Raw genomic sequence first — 20,316 nt, forward strand, 5'->3', positions numbered from 1 at the left:
ACACACAGAATGCTTCATTTTTATTTTCCTATTTAGTCTCTATAGGATTGACAAAGAATATTTGCCCAGAAATTCATCCTTGAAAGATGCTGCTAAGTGTGCTCAAAGCTATGATGACATGTTGAATCTGCTACATCTGATTCAATGAGAGTGGAATTCTGAAGCATTTTTAACAACCATGGTCACTGCAATCCAGCTTATCAGCATTGTTGACTGTGGAAAAATTTCCTAGCAGTTCCTTTAATGATGATGCATTTCTACATACCAGGAGAAGGATCTGTCTGTAGCTGATAGGGCAAGGTCATAATGTATGAACTCCCAAACGTACTCTAAGTTGAATGGAGTCTACTGTAGGTAGGTAGGTCCATTTGAGCTCTGATTATTCTTGAGTGTGTTTATCATTGATGTTTCTCTCCTCCACATTCAATCCTCTCAACACTATCCCACTAAATCTAATCTAAAACCACTTGAAATTGCTCTGGTAAGAACTGAGAAATGGATAGAATTTCAAATGGCTTTAAAAGGGTATTAAAGGAGATTGTCATTCTTAAAAGAAATGTAGTTGTGTAACATTATTATGTATTTTTAATACAAAAACATTCTACCTGCAAATATCAATAAGTCAAGTAGGAAACAATTACTTATTTGTTAAATTAGGAATTGATTTAATCCCCCTCAGAGGAGCTGTTAATGTTTGGTAAAACATAAAAACAGATCTGCCATTATTTGGAAATGATAATAATAATTCCAACAACAACAACAATGACATTTCCATTTTTTACTTTTATTTAAATCAGTATAGAATCTACATCACTCAAAACTTATTTTGCATAAGGTTCAGGTGTCTATTCCCAGTGCAGTTAGACAAAGGAGGTTCAGATTCTTTGAAAGGTACAAATGTTAACTTCAAATAAAAAAATTGCATATCTTGGTGGATTAACCAAAGAGAAACTGTTTCTCTGTAACCACGTATATGCACAAATCCTCTAGTGTTTAAGTTAAAAATTACACACGGCTGAATCTTGAACAACTGGTTAAATTGAACACGCACTCAGTTAACTGAAGCTATAACAAACAGTTAAATCACAATGCAAGAATAAATGACTGTTCATCCCTAATCACATAAATATTTGTTCCAACATGTTGGGGATTTGTCATTAATACAGGCAGATGATAAAATTCCATTGATAATTAATACTGAATGTTCTAGGTTATTCAGATGGGTAGCAGAGAACTGCACTCTTAATATTTGGGCAGGTCAAAGGGTTTCTTCTTTAGAGTTTCGAGATTCATATTCCGAACAGTTACATTCCTTCCTCCATCACCACCCCCATTCCTCTTCATCCTTCACCCATCCATCACTGATGCCCAGTAGTCCGTGTCACTAGCACTTTCCTACATGGTAGAACTGTGGTGGGCCAGTACACAGATGCAGTGATAGTGCAGTAAATTTAATTCTTGTAGCTGTTTCACCTCTTTGGGGTGGGGGGAGGGAGGTGAGAAGCCTTATTCTGTGTGGTGTCCTGGATTGGGAACAGGTCCAAGCAAGCAGAGTGCCTAGGACCAGGATGAACAGACAGGAACCCTTGTGTTAGGAATCGTGTGTATATAGGGCTTTTCTCATATTAATCTGAGCTAATACATGAGAAGGAAATTGTCAATTTTAGTAAATGCTGTCATCTTGTAGTCCAACTCAGGTAGTGCCACCTTCCCTTATGGAGTATGTGTTTTTTTTAAACAAATGGGAGTAGTTGCTTTTCTGTAGAATGTTTACAAAGTAAAATTAATTGTTCCTGACACATCTACTTAAAGCAATTAAGATTGTCTTGAGCCTGGAGGGCATTTTTATATAGGTACATTTATCTTCTGTACACAATCCAGGTTTGCTTTTGAAAATGCAAATAATTCAACTTTCAATAAAAAGAATTATAGAACTTGAATTAACTCACTAGAATTCCAATTTTTTTTGTACAACACGCACAAGTTTGGTGCATGAGGTTGCATTCCTAGATAATTGTTTTACTTTTTAAAAAAAAATGCAATTTGTCTGCAAACCTTCAATGTTCTTGGGGCACTTTCTGGTCAAGCGCGTTAATGAAGCCACAGGCGTTGCAGCTGGATACTCCCTCCTGACCCATTCTTCACACTTGCATTCTTCTTTATCAATGCACCAGTTTGATTGGCCATTTTGACACTAGATTCTAGCCCAGACTTGGGTGGATCAGTGTGTTTTTTTTTGGGTAAGCAAGGTTTCTCGGCACCAAGGAAAATTAAGTTGCAACAGAAACTGAAAAAAAGGTTCCTTCAACAGGTTGGTGAAAACATAGCTCTTGCTTTTGTCTTGTTCAGTTTGTGTGTTGCCCTCCCCCGCCTCACTACGAAACAAGCAAGTGCGAAGACACTTCTCTGCATTAAAATGGATTTTTTTCCCCCATTTGGGCAGTTCTCTATGGCTTCTTTTGAAAAGTATATATAGAAGTCAAGGATTCACTGTTTTAATGAAAACTTTATATAAATAGAGGAAATGGCCAGAAGCAGCTTGCTGCATAAACCATCTCTGTCTACACCTCCTCAACATAGTCTTGAGCCTGGGACATTTGGTTGTCCAGTTTTTCCCTGAACTTGGCAGGTAATGCTGAAGTTAATACAAGGGGTAGCAATTTTTAGTAGATTATTGAAGCAAATGTTTTGACATAAGGCCTCTAATCCCTCAGTAGTATAATTATTCATTGCTATAAAAGCCACCCTGTTATTAACCAGATAGAACCAACAAGAGGGGGATAGCGGACTCCCCAAAAGGAGAACTTATTAGTAATAAACCCCAACAAGTCTAAAGCTCTGGAAGATTGCTGTTGTGAGTAAATTTAATATTATTGTTCTGAGAAAAGCCAGAAATGAAAGCAGCAAGAAACTTCTCAGTTATACAAAGGCCAGTTTTACAGTTAGAGAGAGGGGTAGGCAAAGTAACTGTAGGCCATCATCAGTGGGATATATGGTGGAAAAGGTTCTGACAGTCAGCATAAATCATCTTCCCAAAAGTCACTGCTTGATCAGGGACCATCTACATGGATTTAATGAGGAAAATACTCTGTTTGAATTGTTGGAGGGTGTACTGAGAGGTTGTGGAAGGGAGTGAGTTTGATTTGGCCTATGTAGGTTTCAACAAGGTTTTTGACAAGTTTCAGATGGCACCTGAACAGGAAAGTAAAAGCCTCAGGGTCCACAGGGGAAGTGGTAAATTGAGTCCAAAATTGGCTCAGCGGTAGGAAGCAAGCAGTAATGAAGACTTGTCTTGGTTACTGGAGGGCACAGTGCAACGGGGCTTCACAGGGCTTGGTGTTATGTGCCTTGCTGCCTGTGACATCGGCTACTGGTGTGGACAAAAATGGCCGCTGTCATGTGGTTCTTCAAAATGACAGTGAAATTGTCAAGTGGGTTGCACTGAGGGGATAGCTAGCGACTGCAGGAGGATACCTGTGAAATACACAGCTGGAAGCAGGAGGGCGACAAATGGAATTTTGTCCGATGTTTGGTGAGATGTATGGGCAGGGCACGCAGCAGGGGACTATGTGATCATACAGGGAATGTGGTGGAATGAGGATCAAGTTGTGCAAACCCATGGATCCCTTGGATGTGGTGGACAGGTAGCTATCAAGCTTAAGAAGGCATATGTGAAAGGGTTTGTATCTCAGTCAACAAAGGGTCTAAGAATAGGGAGTGGTGTGTAAAAAGCAAAAGTGGGATGCTTTCTTCAGATACCAAGAGAGCAGCAGAAGAGTGTTTGGACAACACTGGTGGGCTTCAGATGAAGTACTGCTCATCAGTTCTACTGGAGAGTGCAGGAGAAATAAGAGAACATCACTATGGGCCGGAGACGGATCCCCCTTGAGGCAGCTCTACTATTCAACAATGCCGCAGTTGATCTGATCCTTGGTTTAAGCTCGGCCTGCCCGCCTGATCTCCCTTTCCTGCTCCGTGATCCGAATCTCCAGCTCAGTCTCTCCCTTGGATGAGGTCAGGGCTGAGAGAGTTAACTGTGAACAACTTGGTTTGTCAATGATTGTACTTCACCTTGGAGCAGAAGGGAAATCTGTCCAGCATCTGCATAAATCTCTTGTTTGTGGAGGGGCATCTGTGAGGTGCATTAAGTAATGATGAGAAAGGGCTAAATGCCCTCAGTGGGGAAGTCGATGGCTAGCAGGTTTAAAGTAATTGATAGGAGTATTTATGAGCCTGTTTGTTGGTGGTATGAAATTACAATGCAGTGATGAAGTGGAGCCAGAAACTTTCATTATTTCTGCAGGTTTTGGGATGAGCAAGTGAAGTGCACACAGAAAGCAAGGGGTGGGAAGGAGATTAAGCTGAATGAGCCTTTACCATTAACATTGATGTGCAAAGTGAATTCACCTGTGGAGTGAGTGCCATTCTTATCTTGTCCTGCCTGACTAACACCCAGCTGGTGAAAACTAGCATTTCACCCTTGAAGGCATGGACTTCAAAGTTGATGAATCAAAAATGTCTTGGTCTTTTGCAGCAGTGTCTTGTTGCTTGAGAGGAGTGTGGTTTGAGCTGTTTGAAGAGACATTGAAGCGGGTGATTCAGAGGTTGGTTAAAGTGGTAGGCTTTAAGGATTGGCTTTTGTGTGAAGGCGATGACGTGAATGTAGGTAGGTTAATTGCTCCTCATGTGTAGGTGAGGGGTAGAATCCTGGGGAAGCTGTTAGGATTGTGGGGATTTGTACGGTTAATGCAAATGAATTCTTGATGGCTAGCATGGAGGTGTTGGGCTGAAGGGCCTGTGTATGGCTTTATGCCTCTGTAAGAGATAGTTGGGTGAAAGGGAGGGAGATACAGAGCTTCGGGCCCTTTCATATTTGTGAGGATTGCTGGATATTGGGAATGTGTGGGATACTGTAGATAGAGGAACCAAATGAATTCAAAAATTCTTTGTCAGTGAGGGAGGTTCCTGGAATAGGGTGCTAAGGACGAGGAGGAACTTAACTCAAGGATACGGTCGAATTCTGCCACACCACCAGTCCATAACAAACTGAGGAACTGGTGCTCTTGTTACTGCAGTCCCAGGCAGAATGAAACATTTCAGACAGTCATCTTGTTGGGAGGATGGAAAGGAGCAGGTGCTATTTCCATGATGTGTTCTGGTGGTATTTCTATGGCAACGAATTACTTAAAGATTGGATCCTGGGTTTTCATTAGAAACTAGGTGCTGTGCACTGGCTCATCAGAGTTTTCATAAACCATGCTGAGCAAGTCACCCAAGCTCAATGAATAAACGGCACCAAAGAGTTTCTGTACAGCAGCTTAGATCTAATACAATTTGTCTATGTTGCCTCAAATACTCTCACTGTTGAAATAATTTTGCTTATAATTGGTCACTGTACCTGGTTAACCATTGGTTGTATTTTGGCACAAAATCATTTCTGTTTCTGATGTTTTAGTAATGCTAGCTGACTTGTAGTGTTTGCGGCTTTTGATTTTTTGAAGATCAAGCTCATAGCTAAGAAGCACCAAGGATCCCGTGTGCTTCAGCTAACATAAGCCAGGCCTTCCTATTCTGAAGGGAGATACTGTTCACATCTGCATCTACCATTACTTCCCTGGGTTCTAAACCTGAGTTTGCAATGGTGTTATTTAACAGGCGTGTTTTTGGTGATGGAAAACATACACTTTTCTTTCTCATTATTAAATAGATAAATAAAGGAAGGATTAGCATTTCATCACCTTTCATTAAAGACTAAAATGAATAGTAGGACAAATCATTTGGATTGTACATTGGATGGCAAAGAGTTAGAGTGTTATATTACACAACTAGCTGTCTTCAAGCTATATTGCACAGATCTTGGATCGACATAGAAAGCCCTCCTGAGGAAAAGCTTGCTTGCATAGTTTTTCTTCATATTAACTAATAATTTTTCATAGTGTGGTTTTAAACTGGGCTCTGTGCTAAAGAGTGATTTAGCAGAAGCATATATTGCTTTCAGGTGGCGAGCTGGTTTAACAATTGGCTTTTAAGCTCTGAGTTTAAAAGAGAAATGCAGAGCTGTGCAGGTTTGGAAATATCAATTTGATGCACAGAGCAACACCGAGGAACCAGGCAGTACAGATAGTTTGGAGCCCTGTTAAATATTGTGGTAAATGTAGTTTGACTTGATTATTGGTGTGCAGGCGCTGTTGATTAAACTACTGTTCTGATATAGCAATGACATCTGTTTCAAATGCTGAGTTAACCTTCATTTTTTTCTCTTTTTTTTTGTGTACGCCTCGTAGTTGCCTCTCCAACAAGATTAAAGTTTTCTATAATGTCTCAGGACAGTGTAAGGATCACATGGAAAGCCCCTAGGGGGAAATTTCAAGAATACAGATTAACCGTGACACCAGTTGTAGGTAAGGACTTAATGATATATTTCATTCATGAGAACAAACTTTTTATTGGTTGTGCTACATTTTAAAACAGCGTTAAAGATTTTTCTTCCATTTCTTCTTCATATGTTTACATTTGCTGCTCTCATGCCATGCCACTTCTCCATTTCTATAATGTATGGTGTTTATATTAAATGAAGAGGAAGTCAATGATGAATGCTTTATATTCAAAGAAAAATTATCCAAGGTTTAAAATTGACTTGAGGTTTTTTTCTAACCCAATCCATACATTGGGAACTAATGAGATGGGTGTGCTCTGATTTCAAACTGTGCTTTACTTCAATACCTATTAAAGCCAACATTTAACAAAGTTTAAGGTACATATATGTCAGTAAGTATAACTCTGAGATGCAGGCAACAGGATATAAGGTTGACATTTGACCCAGTTCTCTGGGAATTGGGTAAAAATTCCACCTGAGCCTTTTGGCAATTAAGTATTTGATGCAGAAACACTTTTAAAGCAGTGTTTGCTGTGTATGAGGAGGCCATCTAGCAATGCCCTTTCTGGCAAAGCTTGTTCCTTTCAACTGTCTACATTCAGAAATGAACTTTTCTGTACACCTTTAATGCCTTGAAGGCTAATTTGCAACGTATTAGAATCGGGTAACCATTGTAGGTAACTTATTTGCATGTGATGTCAGTTCTCATTTCTCCTCTACCCAGTTTCATGTGAGTCCCTCATGTCTACACCAGCTGTTTGCCAGAGCTATCCAATCCATCCCATTTTTTCTCCATAATATCTTTTCCTTTCAAATATTAATCCAGCCCCTTTTTCTACTAAACACAAGAAATTCTGCAGATGCTGGAAATCCAAAGCAACACATACAAAATGCTGGAGGAACTCAGCAGGTCAGGCAGCACCTATGGCAATGAATAAACAGTCAATGTTTTCGGCCGAGCTGCTGCTTCAGAACTAGAGAAGGACCTCGGGCTGAAACGCCGAATGTTGATTCTTTTCTATAGATGTTATCTGACCTCCTGAGTTCCTCCAGCATTTTCTGTGTGTCCCTTTTCCCACTGACTGCTTCCACTGTCCATTTCCAGCAATGCATTCCATAATCCAATAACTCAATGTTTCCTTTATGATTTTTCTGCTGTTCTTTTCACTCTGTATCCTCATGTCACTCACCTGCATTACCACCATCTCTGCTCCAAGAAAAAGAGATCCTGTACTGCAGGTGTTAGTAGTGTTTATTTTCATGCTCAAGTAATACTTTTACAAGCATCTCGCGAGACCATGGATTTTTGCCTTGGAAAGTTTCCAGGGTGCAGGCCTGGGCAGGGTTGTATGGGAGACTGGCAGTTGCCCATGCTGCAAGTCTCCCCTCTCCACGCCACCGATGTTGTCCAAGGGAAGGGCAAGGGCCGATACAGCTTGGTACCGGTGTCGTCGCAGAGCAATGTGTGGTTAAGTGCCTCGCTCAAGGACACAACACGCTGTCTTAGCCGAGGCTCGAACTAGCGACCTTCAGATCACTAGACCGACACCTTAACCACTGGTCCATGCACCAACAATAAAGAGAGCCTGAAGGTGCTTGGCATTCTTAGGAGATGCCCTAATTATCAGTCGTGAAGATCTCGCTTCATGCTTGTGATCCAGTGCTGATTGTTCCACCATGAACAATGTTTGGCCATTATTAATTGCAGCAGCATAGTCAGCCGGCTGGTGGTGCAGTGGCATCAGCGCCGGACTTTGAGGCGAGTGGTCCTGGGTTCGAATCCGGCCGGCTCCTTGCACGCCTTCCCTCCATGCTGGGCTGGGCATCGAGCTAGCAACTCAGCCTCATAAAAACCAACAGGTAAAAATGCTAATGAAACTGCGAGGTTGCTGCCCTATGTGCCACAAGGCACAGAATGGGATAACAACATCTGTGTCCTTGACACAGATCAATGAAGTGATAAACCTTGATGTTATCTAAATTTAGGTAGTAAATGGGAACCTAGCACTAGCGGTGCAATGTGCCCTCGGCCATTCTCACTTCTGTGTCCAAGAAACAATCTTAATAAGTGGGCTCAGTGTTTCAGTACTGAACTGCATTTAATTTTTCTTTGGAGTCTTGTGAACCATTATAGGTGTTAGGAATGTCTTGGCATTTTCTTTCTTGGAAGTCTATATGGAAAAGGGAGAGATTTTAAAGTCTAAGCGGTGATTGGGAGCAGGAAAGGAACCAAAAGGCCAAGCAGCCTCTTTGTTTTGAGATGTTCTCCAACAAAAGTAATCGGCATGCTTAATGCTATCTGTAAAACGTAGGGTTGGGTGTGAGTAAATGATCCCAGGTGTGGAGAAAGCTGCAACAATTTGGGCAGCAAACCTTGTTCGCTAATCCTGAAGGTGAGGCTCTAGTTTTCACTCCAGGCAAGTGTGAGATTTGCTTCCTGTTGATTCCTAAAGTATATTTTATTGTTTTTAAATCCTTTCCCTTCTCTGTCATCTCTTTCAGAGTCCAGAGAAGTTTGAGTCCATCTGTTTCTGGCCCCTTGATCATCCACAAACTTCGCTTTCTTGTTTGTTATTCATCTGCTTTGGAATCCACCCCCCGACCCCAATCTCCCTGCTTTTTCCAATGTGCTTTCCTGCTTTAAGATATTCTTTTTAAAAATATCATCACTGCAAGGTTTTGGTCGCTGAGTAGCTGTGAGTTGGGTTTTGCCTGGGGAATGCAGTTAGGACACCGCTTTGGGCCCCGGAGAGTTAACATCAGGGTGGTTGCCTTGCATTAGATTTGTGTTCAGTGAGATTATCTACTGGTAATAGTCAACCGTAAATCTCTGCAGTTGTAAATGTTTCTCAATCTGCTTTTGTTATGTTGGGGAAAAATTAGCACTGTTGTAGAAGACCCTTTCCTCTTCCACCTTCTCTCCTATCCACAAACATGGAAAGTCCTCCAACTCCAGGAGAGGCCTCTGGGCCTCCAGTCCCGAGGCCCCACATTCAGCTGCTGCTCTCAGTACCTGTTGAACTAAGTGGCAGAAGCACAGGAATGAGTTGATGATGGACAGCTGTCAGGATGGATTGAAGAGCATCCATCATCACCTCCCAGTCTGCTCCTGTTAATGGGACCATGGCATGGGCAGCCTTTGAAGATGCTTCAGCTTCTGTTGCTTTAGGACTGTTTGCACCTTAACTCCATTTTCCCATTCCATTTTCCTTCCAAATGTTCTCCAACAAAAAAATTTGAATTGACCTCCAGATGTGAGAAAGTCATCTTCTACTTGGGTGTCCAGAATCAGGACCATAAATCTACCGCAATCTCTGGTGAAGTTACTGAAGCAGAATGGAGAGTACTCATTCCCCGGCGAGTGAGGGTGAAGGAGAGCAATCTGTGTGCAAAACCTGCTTCTGTAGTGCCTTCTGCTTCATTTTCAGGATGTTCCAAAGTGCCTTGCAGCCAATAAATGGTTTTGAACTTTTGTCCCTGTTTTATGTAACTTAGCAACCAATTTGCATGCGTTCATCTTCCATACTCAGCAATGTGGAGATAATCTATTTGTGTTTAATGTCAGAGGATATGTATCAACCAGAATACTGGAGATGATACTCCTTTGAAATAAAACCCAGGAATCTCTTTGAATCTCTTTAGAAGGGAAGCTGGGATTTAATTTAACATCCCATCCAAAATTTGATCCCTTTGTCAGTGCCGTTATTACTTAGACCATGCAAAGGAATGTCGGCCTTTGTTTTGTGCTTGTTCTGAAGGAATGGGCTGGGGTGAGATGACACCAACGTGTACGTTGGAAGCAGTCTCTTGCCTTGTGATATTTACTGCTGTTCAAACTAATCGGATTACTGACTGGGCATTCAGGTGTGCAGGCTAAAGTGGACCTTCACACAAATGTCTTGAGCTGTTTGTAAGTAAACTTCAAAAGTTACAACTTCTAATGTTTTTGTGCCTTTTTATGGGCTGAGATTTCTTAAGCCATTTTAACCGAATTAAATCTTTGAGGAGACACTAACATGGGCAGTCCTTGCTTTCTTCCTTTCTAGATCCTGCCTAGATCACGTTTTGTGAACAGCTTCAGGATCCAGGCACTTTGCCTTGTCATTTTGATAGAATATTGTTGAACCTTATGGGCTGTATCTGTTTCCACATGCGGAGTGTTGAATAGCAGAAATATTGAAGGAGCCTTACTGACCACTCCTATAATCTGTTTCTGATGCCATGGGAGCAGTCCAGGGTGGAGATTCACTGCCCGGAAAGGTCTTCTGCTTGAACTTTGCATTTACCTGGAGACCTCACAACATGCTACATATGATAAAACCTATCAGTGTTAGGCTGCAGGAGACGATGGAACTTTGATCTTTCCCCGATCACTGCAGTAATAGAGGCATCCTTAAAGCTACTTTGAGTATTTTATAGCTAAGCCCAAAAACTAAATATAATAGATTTTCAATGTATCCAGTTGTGGGTAAGGACGTACAGTGAATATTGACTTTAGTGACCAACCTTCAGATCTGAATATACATTGAAGATTAAATCTAAAATGCAACTCCGGACAATGGTTAGACAATGCTCATTTAAATTTGTACTTGTGCGTGTCTGTGCTATGGGTGCGAAGGAGGGAGGTGTGAAAGGGAACATGCAGTTCAAAGGAAGCCTTGTAAATATGGATTTGTTTGAATTGTCCCGAATTTTTCTTTAATCTTTAGCACATAAAATGATGTGTAGGTTTGGGCCAGGAGACCTTTCTCTTCTCTCCCCCCACCCCCCGAAATGTCCTCCATCTGATGCCTGCTGTATCCAACTTCGTCGAATAAAGAGGCTGCTTCGTTTCTACCAGAACTTCTGTCCGGTGACTTCATGCATGCAACAATATCAGTTATTTCTTGTCAATTAATGTACATCTTTATTTAAAACAATTAAACAGCTGAGGATATGCCTTGTGGGAATCCAACGTAGTTTCCAGCTTAGCATTTCCTCAGTTTTTCCCGTTTTACAGTTGCAGTATTTTAATGTTGCCTCTTCTGGGCTCTGGGAATCACCTGGAAGGGTCTGCCTGCCAGTTTATTAGCTTGTTACTTTTCCCCTGTAATAAAATGCCTCTTTTCAATGGTGTGGCTGAGGGAAAAAGGTCTGATTTCTCCATTGATGATACCAGATCTCTCCAACTAGTGTTAGACAAAACAAACTGACTCTTTGATTTTTTTTTGGATCTTTTCTTGGAGAGATGATTCCTCAGGGCTCAGTAACATAAAAGGACTAAGGAGGGTTAGCAAAGGGAAAACCTCGCATTGGTTTATTGCAAACTAGTCGCTATAGATACTTCTGACAAACCATTGTTGAACTGTATGGATTACTATGCATGCTATACTACTGAGGCAAAGGATCCATGGAAGAAAGTGCAGAGGATATATATGTGGACGATGCATATTTGAGATAGTACAACTGTTTACAATGCTTAATGCACTCTTGAGGAGACAACAGGAGGGGCAATGAGGGTGGTCCATTGATGTGGGTTAAATAGATTTCAAGGCTTTTGGTAAATGGCTTATTATTGTCACGTACCATGATAGAGTGAAAATTCCTTTTGTTTGCATGACTTCACACACTGTTCATTCCACACAGATACATTGAGGTAATAGAAAGGACAATCAGAGAATGCAGGATATAAAGTTGTCTTTTAACAAGGTCTGATGGGGCTGTCACTGGAGAAGGAAAGGTTAGTGATTAGCAGAAGTGTTGTAACTGGCAGACTGTTCCGGTGATCCCTTGTTCTATGAGTGTCGGGGGTATGTCGAAAGTGTTTGTGGATGATATAAATGGTGATCGTGTGTCTGAGCTTTTAACCAGCAGGATAGTCTGTTCAGTTGGGTTGGGCGGTGGCGAGTGGGATTCTCTGCAGAGGAATGTGAAGTGGGGACGGTGTGGGAAGGGAACATACAATAAACGGGAGGGCATTGACTGGTGTGGGGGAGCAAGAAGACTTTGGAGTGGTAACAGAACAGGCCAGCAGGAGGTTAAAGGGCAAATGGGAAGTTCCTCCATTGTTTAATTTCAAAACTAAACTTACTACATACAAGCACTGCAATACAGACCCTCCCCAGCTCATGAATGCTTTATTTGTGAACATCCTGTTCATAAGGATGAGCATTTGGGATACCGGTGGGGTGGATTTGATGGCTACTGCCGTGTGGGGACTTGCTTGTTTCTTTGCAATATCAATGCTTCAGGCAGAGAAATTTGAATGGTTGACTTAAATACATCGGCCAACTAAGGGCATCGTGTCGTTAAACCAATGTTTCAATTTAAGTATTATTGCCTGGAGGTCATATTTCTGACCTGCAAACTATCCTTTAGTTTAAGGACAGTTCTTGGGTTTGGAACCCTGTAATAACTTGGCGAGGAGAGCCTGGCTTACACGGGGGCTGTAGTTCAATTTATACAGTAGAAGGATCCAATCCCAGGGACAGGATTCAGAGTAATTAATAGACAAGTTCGAGGGGGAAATTAGGAAACAGGGTGATTGATGGTGTCTGGAACTTGCTGTCTGAAAAGCTGTGAGAGACAGAGACCTGTTCATATTTAAACAGAAGGTGGATGTGCATTTGACTGCTGTAACATGAAGTGCCACCGATATGTTGTTGGAAGGTGGGATTTGGTTAAGTAGCTTTTAATTGACCAGCATTGAAACGGTGGTGGTTCTAAAGTTCCTAACATTTTATGCTTTCTGACATCACCTTCAAAAGCCTTTCTCTAAATTTATTTTATACCCTCCCCCCACCCTCAGCCTTGTTCTGCATTTCTCCCCCGTCAGTTCTCCAGAGAAAATAACTTTTCTTTCTGCCCTATTTAATCATCTTAAGATCTTCCGTAAGCCCCCACCCATCCCGAAACCAGGTGTTGTAACTGCCTTTGGGCCTGTTACAGGTTAGCTCTGTTGATGGATTGTTCCTGTCATTATTAGCAGACAGAGTCGGGCCTCGCGTTCTCTGGGAGTTTTAGATCAGGGCTTCCTCTGTCTGCTCAAAACCTCACAAGCTGAGCAGATCCTTGTGGGAAAATCCCTCCTTCACCTCAGCTCGTCCCAATCCCTGTGGATCCTACAGACCTTCCAGATCTCTGCACTCTTCCAATTCCAGTCTGTTGAATATTCCCGAGTTTTTCATTGTCAGTAGCTCCTTGTCTCAAGGCACCGGGCTTGGGCATTCCCTTCCAAAGCTACCTCTTTGAGACCTGGCCTCGCAGCGAAGGGAGCTTGAGGCTGTGGTTTGGAGCACTGAGAAGCTTGTGTGAGCAGTGTCAGTCAGCTACTGCCCTGCCTGTGGATGAGACCGAGAATCCCACATCAGCTTCTTCGGGCTCTGCAACTCCCACAAACCAGTCCGGAAGCAAGTTACCCTCAACCCTTGTGGGCTGCCTAACAAGCAGAAGCAACAAGAGCCACATCTGAGTTGTCTGGAAGGAGCTTCTCATAGCTGGTTCATCATCCTGCAACATCGATAAAACACGACCATACTGTATGTAGATAATGGATTGACCAACAGACGTCAGTAACATCCTGTGCACTTAACTTGCTACTAATACATCTGTTCCAGAGTTTTAGCTTACTACTATTCTTTATTGCAAATTAGTTCAAGATTTGCAGCAATTAATTATATCCATTTGGCAAGGTTGGGCCTGCTGCCTTTCAAGTGAGGACATAATTCCTTGCTGGGCTGTTTACTTTGTACTGCACCCTGCAGCACTGTCTGTGAAGTTACCTGTTTGTCTGTCGGGGATGCGTTCGATAATTCAGGACTGTGTGGCAAGATGGAAGCAGAGGGCATGAGGAAATGCTGCTTGTTCGTGTTCTGCTAACACTGTCATCTTCAGGAATTCTGCTCATTAATAGTTGAGTGTCAATATTCCGTGTTACTCAGGCCAGTGTATTCTTGGGGTTTGCTCCAGAATTTTGGACATCCGAAGAAAGCTGAGCTTGGTAGTCAAATACATCTTTAGCTCTGTGATAGATAGGTTTGATGTTTCTAAGGCCAGTGGGCTGAGATTGTGGAAGCTGGACAAGTAAATGGAGCTGCAATGCTGATTGGCTAGGATGTAGAAATTGGTTGGAAACTGGGGAGAGGAGTGGTCGGAATGGCCTCTAATCTGTTCTGTTCGTCACTGACTCAAACCACTTGTTTACCTCCAGCTTGATTCTCTTCTCTTTAAACCTCTGGTTGTCCAAAACCTGCTGCCTGCATTGTGCTTGCTGTGCTGGATTCTCAGTAGTCAATATTGTTATGAAACCAGTAACTGGTTTCACTTACCAGCAAAGATAGATATGTCAGTTGAAGTCCAATGGTACTATTTTCAAAAGTTTTATTAATAAAGGGGCACAAAAATTAAGGTTAGTACAAACATTCAGATAACATGCGTCAATACTCAATCTAAAACGCAGGTACATTAATAATCACTCAGAAATAAGCTCTTTCGTTGTCTAGGGTATAATACTGAGTCCAATTGGAAATATAAAGAGTCACTCTGAAGTCTGCAGGCTTTTCCCTTTTGGTTTCACGTGTTGGAGAGAGAGAGAGATAAACGGAAAAACTTGCCCAAAACATCCGTGGAATCAGGGGAGCGATCTTCCCCGTTGTTAGTTAAAAGCGATCTTCCGTTGGTTCTAGCCACAAACCCCGCATTCGGAATTTAACGCACGTGGCTTCCTTCAAAATGGCTTCCCGTTCCCACGGGAAGCGGTATCGTGCTTCTTGGTGTCTCCTTGGTGCGTCTGAGGGTCGTCCTCTTTCAGACCCTTCTTTATACTGCCTCACGGGATCTCAGGTGTCAATCAGGTTGCAGGTGATGCAATCTCTCTCAACCAGCCCACTTTGCCCGAGGGCTTTACAATGTCCCTGCGAGTTGGCACGTCTGCAGTTCCCAGGTGTCTCCTGAGAACAATGCCACAGTCGCCAGCTTTTGTCCCAGTGGAATGCGGTATCCAGCACGTCGCTGTCTTTCCATTTCCTGTGTCCATTCAGCCTGTCTCTCTCTCTCTCTTGCTCTCTCTCTCGGGTCATTGACCCCCCCTTTCACTAGGGCTCTTGCAATTCTCACAAAGGAGGGGGCTGGTATCATAACACCTCCCCTCTTAAAGGTTTTTTACCAGCGGTTAAAAACACAGAGTGGTACAGAGTCTTACAGAAATTTTGAATCTAACACAATACAGAAGCTTTTCTTTTCACTACAGAGTAATACAGTTATACATTCAAGTCAGCATCTAAACAGGTAACAAGTACAGTGCCCCTTTCCTTTAATACCTTAACCTCATGTGCCATGCTAACGCCTGGTAGCATCAAACTTCAGCTCAATAACCACCTTATTTATTTGCTTTCTTCAGCAACATAACTAAGGAGGTGTGATCTTAGCTTAGGTGCATCTACAAAAGTTTATGCGAATACTAATCGTTTCGGTCGGTTTACTTCGCCGGCAGGTCTCCAAAGGTCTGTCTTTATTATTCACAGGCTTTGGCGCAACCCGTAAAACCTGCTTTGCTGTTTAAAAAAAAAAATGGCATCCCCATTAACCGTCACCTCTTTTCTGGCGAGTCCCCCCGTTGGGACTTTGAGTCATTTGAGCCTCGTTCATCGGGGCTATTTTTTTCAACACCATGCCCCAAACTGTCAAGACCCTTCAGGCTATTTGTTTTTAATTCCAACTCCTCTTTCAGGTAGCATTTCGAATGCAACCTCTTCACACCCCACCCTGGCGTAACAATAGAGTGGGGGGCCCCGCTATTTCCCGACTCACTCTGTGAGCGATCTGCCAGGTTTAACATTTCTTCCTTCGACTTGGGAACTACAGACTTTCCGTTTCCTTCAATAACAATCCTCATTCCCCCCTTAAATTCGGCATTAACCTTGGCCCCACTCTCGAATACAAACACCGTGGAACTCACACTTCCCACGGTTACCAAGGTTAACCCTTTTCCTACTGAACCAACCCTATCTGATCCACAAAGACGGCCGCCCCGTACCCCTGAATCAAACACCTCAGACTTCCCCTGAGCTCTGTTACCAGGTTCAGCACCACGTGCGCCCCCATCTTGGACACACTCAAACGGGACATTGGCCCCTTCCAGGCTTTCAATACCCGTACCTTTTTCAAATTCTAACGTCCCCCGATCCTTCCAGTTACTCTCTAGGCAGCCCCCCGTTGGGGAAGGCGCAACCCTGCGAGCTGAAACAACCTCCTCGGCCATTTCAGCTGACTTCTCCACAGCAAGGATACCCTTCCTCTCTAAGACTGCCCTCATTTCACTCTCGGGACCATCGAGAACACCTTTAGAACTCTGAACTTCTTCAAACAATTCTGCCAAACCAGACAGATTAACCATGTCCAACTCTGGACATTTTAACAACTTTATCCGTTTCTCAACTTTAGTTCCTACCTCTAGGACCTTTCTCTTCACTAAGGGCAGGGCTATTTCCTCTCCCTTACCCCCTTTTACTTTACTGCTTTCTGTTTTACCACCCTCGGAACCCTCATGGTACAGGGTCGGTAAAAACATCTTGGCCAGATTACTGCTGGCCCGATTTAAACTGCTCACTGCTTTTCTGGACAGGCTGCGTGTGACCGCGCATGCGCGATAGCTTTGGGACTCTAGGGGCGGGGCCACCGCACTCGCCCGTCTGCGGGTCGGCATCATAGCTGTCACCGTTTCAAAAAACAAGAAATAACTATCAACATCCGTCTCTTCGAACGGAGGTACTACTCTCAGCTCCCGACTAACATTAAACCGCTCTCTCCTTAGCTCCTCCCTCTCTCTTTCTCTCCCCGCTGCCGCTCTCTCGGCTGCTGCTAACTCTCTGATCCGAATTTCATGCTGTCTTTGCCTCTCAGCTTGATCCTGCTCGTTTTCCACCTCTAACCCCTTCGCCAAATTTAACAAGTCTGATTTGGTGCTCACCTCTAGCGCCGCCACAGTCGCGTTTTTCATAAATTCACACACGTCCATCTTTGCTGGTTTTTCTGTCTGGCTACCTGCGTACCAGATCCAAATTATTTTTTTTTTTGACTTACAATCCCGATTGACTGACCTCCCCCTTTTTGGTGTCAAATCCCGGACGAGCCCCCACTTGTTATGAAACCAGTAACTGGTTTCACTTACCAGCAAAGATAGATATGTCAGTTGAAGTCCAATGGTACTATTTTCAAAAGTTTTATTAATAAAGGGGCACAAAAATTAAGGTTAGTACAAACATTCAGATAACATGCGTCAATACTCAATCTAAAACGCAGGTACATTAATAATCACTCAGAAATAAGCTCTTTCGTTGTCTAGGGTATAATACTGAGTCCAATTGGAAATATAAAGAGTCACTCTGAAGTCTGCAGGCTTTTCCCTTTTGGTTTCACGTGTTGGAGAGAGAGAGAGATAAACGGAAAAACTTGCCCAAAACATCCGTGGAATCAGGGGAGCGATCTTCCCCGTTGTTAGTTAAAAGCGATCTTCCGTTGGTTCTAGCCACAAACCCCGCATTCGGAATTTAACGCACGTGGCTTCCTTCAAAATGGCTTCCCGTTCCCACGGGAAGCGGTATCGTGCTTCTTGGTGTCTCCTTGGTGCGTCTGAGGGTCGTCCTCTTTCAGACCCTTCTTTATACTGCCTCACGGGATCTCAGGTGTCAATCAGGTTGCAGGTGATGCAATCTCTCTCTCAACCAGCCCACTTTGCCCGAGGGCTTTACAATGTCCCTGCGAGTTGGCACGTCTGCAGTTCCCAGGTGTCTCCTGAGAACAATGCCACAGTCGCCAGCTTTTGTCCCAGTGGAATGCGGTATCCAGCACGTCGCTGTCTTTCCATTTCCTGTGTCCATTCAGCCTGTCTCTCTCTCTCTCTTGCTCTCTCTCTCGGGTCATTGACCCCCCCTTTCACTAGGGCTCTTGCAATTCTCACAAAGGAGGGGGCTGGTATCATAACAATATCTTTTTATAATAATAAAAAAAAAAAATTTCTCCCTGCTTACAAACTCCTCCATGGCTTTACCCCTGCCCTGTCTCTAACCTCGTCCCGCAACTCTTTTAAAATCTACTCTCTTCCAGTTCTCTCAAACTTGTCTGGGAATTCAAGATGAAAGAGATTAGCTTTATTTGTCACATGTACATCGAAATATACAGTGAAGTGTGTTGTGTGCATCAAAGACCAACATAGTCTGAGGGCGTGCGGGGGCAGCCTGCCAGTGTTCCAAGCTTCTGGTGCCAACATAGCATACCCACAACCTACTAACTTTAACATGTACGTCTTTAGAATGAGGGCACCCAGAGGAAACCCGTGTGTTCACAGGGAGAACGTACAAACACTTCACAGTCAGTGGCAGGATTTGAACCCCGATCACACAAAGCACTGGACTAACCACTATGTTACTGTTCCATCCTAATTTAGTGTCTACAGCTTGTACTTGTGCCTTCAGTCGTTAAGATCCTGAATGCTAGATTGCACAGAGCACCCAAAAAAGAGAACAGGAGTAGGCCTCTTGTCAGCTCAAGCTGGCTCTGCTAAAATGCAATCGTGCCTGATCTGCCCCTTTTCTTTGTCAGATACCCACAGTCTTCAGTTCCTCAATCTTTCTTACAGGACACTTGCTACCTTCTCCTTTTGATATCTCCAATGATCCACCCTTCACAATACTCCAAGGCAGAGAATTCCAGAGATCCACTACTTTGAGGGGAAAAAATCCTCGCTCATTAGACTTCCCTCTGAAGGTCTCCCCACCTCTCCCTTTGCAGAAGACCGCCCTGAAAACTTACTTTGCTATCAAATGTTTTGATCATTTGTGCTAGTATTTCCACATGTGGCTTTTGTTGATAATGTGTCTCTGGAAATCTGTGGGACGTCCTGCACCATTTTATGTTGCTACATAAATACAGATCGTCATTACCACGCTTTTTGTGCTTTACATCTTTCTTTCACATCTCCCTTTATTTTCAAATAACAGGTGGCAAGCCCCAGATGCTAAGCATACGGAAGGGTGAGACGGCGGCTGTTGTGGAAGGTCTCCTCCCGAACCAGGAGTACGTTGTACAGCTGTTTGCCATCAACAATAAAAAAGAAAGTTCACCAGCTGTGGGCCAGTTTACAAGTAAGTATCTCAAATTGGATGAGGTGGGGGTTGCTGGGTACCTAACCCAGCTATGCAGTTTGTGTCGGATCCGGTGCACATTTACAACAGAGCGATGTCATAACATGGCAATTCCATTGTCTCCTATTTCTGTCCTTTATAAACTCGAGCTCAGTAAAAACTGCTCCTGTCTTGCTCCATCTTCTCCTCACGTTGCCCCCTATATGGTTTGTCAGTTCAACAAAGCCTGATTTTAAAAGTTCTCTTCCTTGTTTTTAAATCCTTCCACAGCCCCTCCTGTCCCACTGGTCAGACCTTGGGGATCTCTGTGTTCCTGCTCTGAGCTGTGGAGAATGGCTTCCCCGCCTGCAGCCCAACCTTCTGCCTGGATCTTGGTTTTAGATCTCCCCTTCGTAAATCTCTTCGCTTCTTCTATTTGCTCCTGAAACTACTTCTCCAACTTGGCTTTTGTTCCCTGCTGTATTTTTTTGCTGCATTTGGGGTCAGTTTTATTGATAACATTCCTGTAAAGTAACATGCCATTGTTGATCACTTCAGTGAAGCTGAAAAATTTTGTGTTGCTCTTTGAAAGTGTTATGGACTAAACTGCATGTTTGTAAATTATACAACTTTGTTTAGACCTAACTTTGTTAGGCTCCAGTAACAGATTTTGGAGCTGTAAATAGTTCAGGATATCAGCAATCAATGGTTATGGCTCTTCCTGTAATCTAGGGTAACAGCGAGAGAATCTTAATAATGTTGTTAAAGTTATCACTGAATGATAGTTCTATAATTCGAACAGCTCCAAATTGGTCATCTTCATGAACATAAGTAGCTGTTTAC

The 20,316-nt window shown here is 43.1% G+C and overlaps 1 protein-coding gene across 4 annotated transcripts in view; it reads left to right on the top strand.

Moving 5' to 3' along the window:
* col14a1a (collagen, type XIV, alpha 1a) overlaps window positions 1-20,316 on the top strand; it is a 219,484-nt gene that overhangs the window by 14,445 nt on the left and 184,723 nt on the right. For all 4 annotated transcript variants that reach the window (XM_073050216.1, XM_073050223.1, XM_073050227.1 and 1 more), the window contains exons 3-4: window positions 6,285-6,401; window positions 19,351-19,494. In XM_073050216.1, the coding sequence (XP_072906317.1) occupies window positions 6,285-6,401; window positions 19,351-19,494 (261 nt within the window). The remainder of the gene's footprint in view (window positions 1-6,284; window positions 6,402-19,350; window positions 19,495-20,316) is intronic.

Source organism: Hemitrygon akajei, chromosome 1, assembly GCF_048418815.1.
Source record: "Hemitrygon akajei chromosome 1, sHemAka1.3, whole genome shotgun sequence".
Taxonomy (NCBI): domain Eukaryota; kingdom Metazoa; phylum Chordata; class Chondrichthyes; order Myliobatiformes; family Dasyatidae; genus Hemitrygon; species Hemitrygon akajei.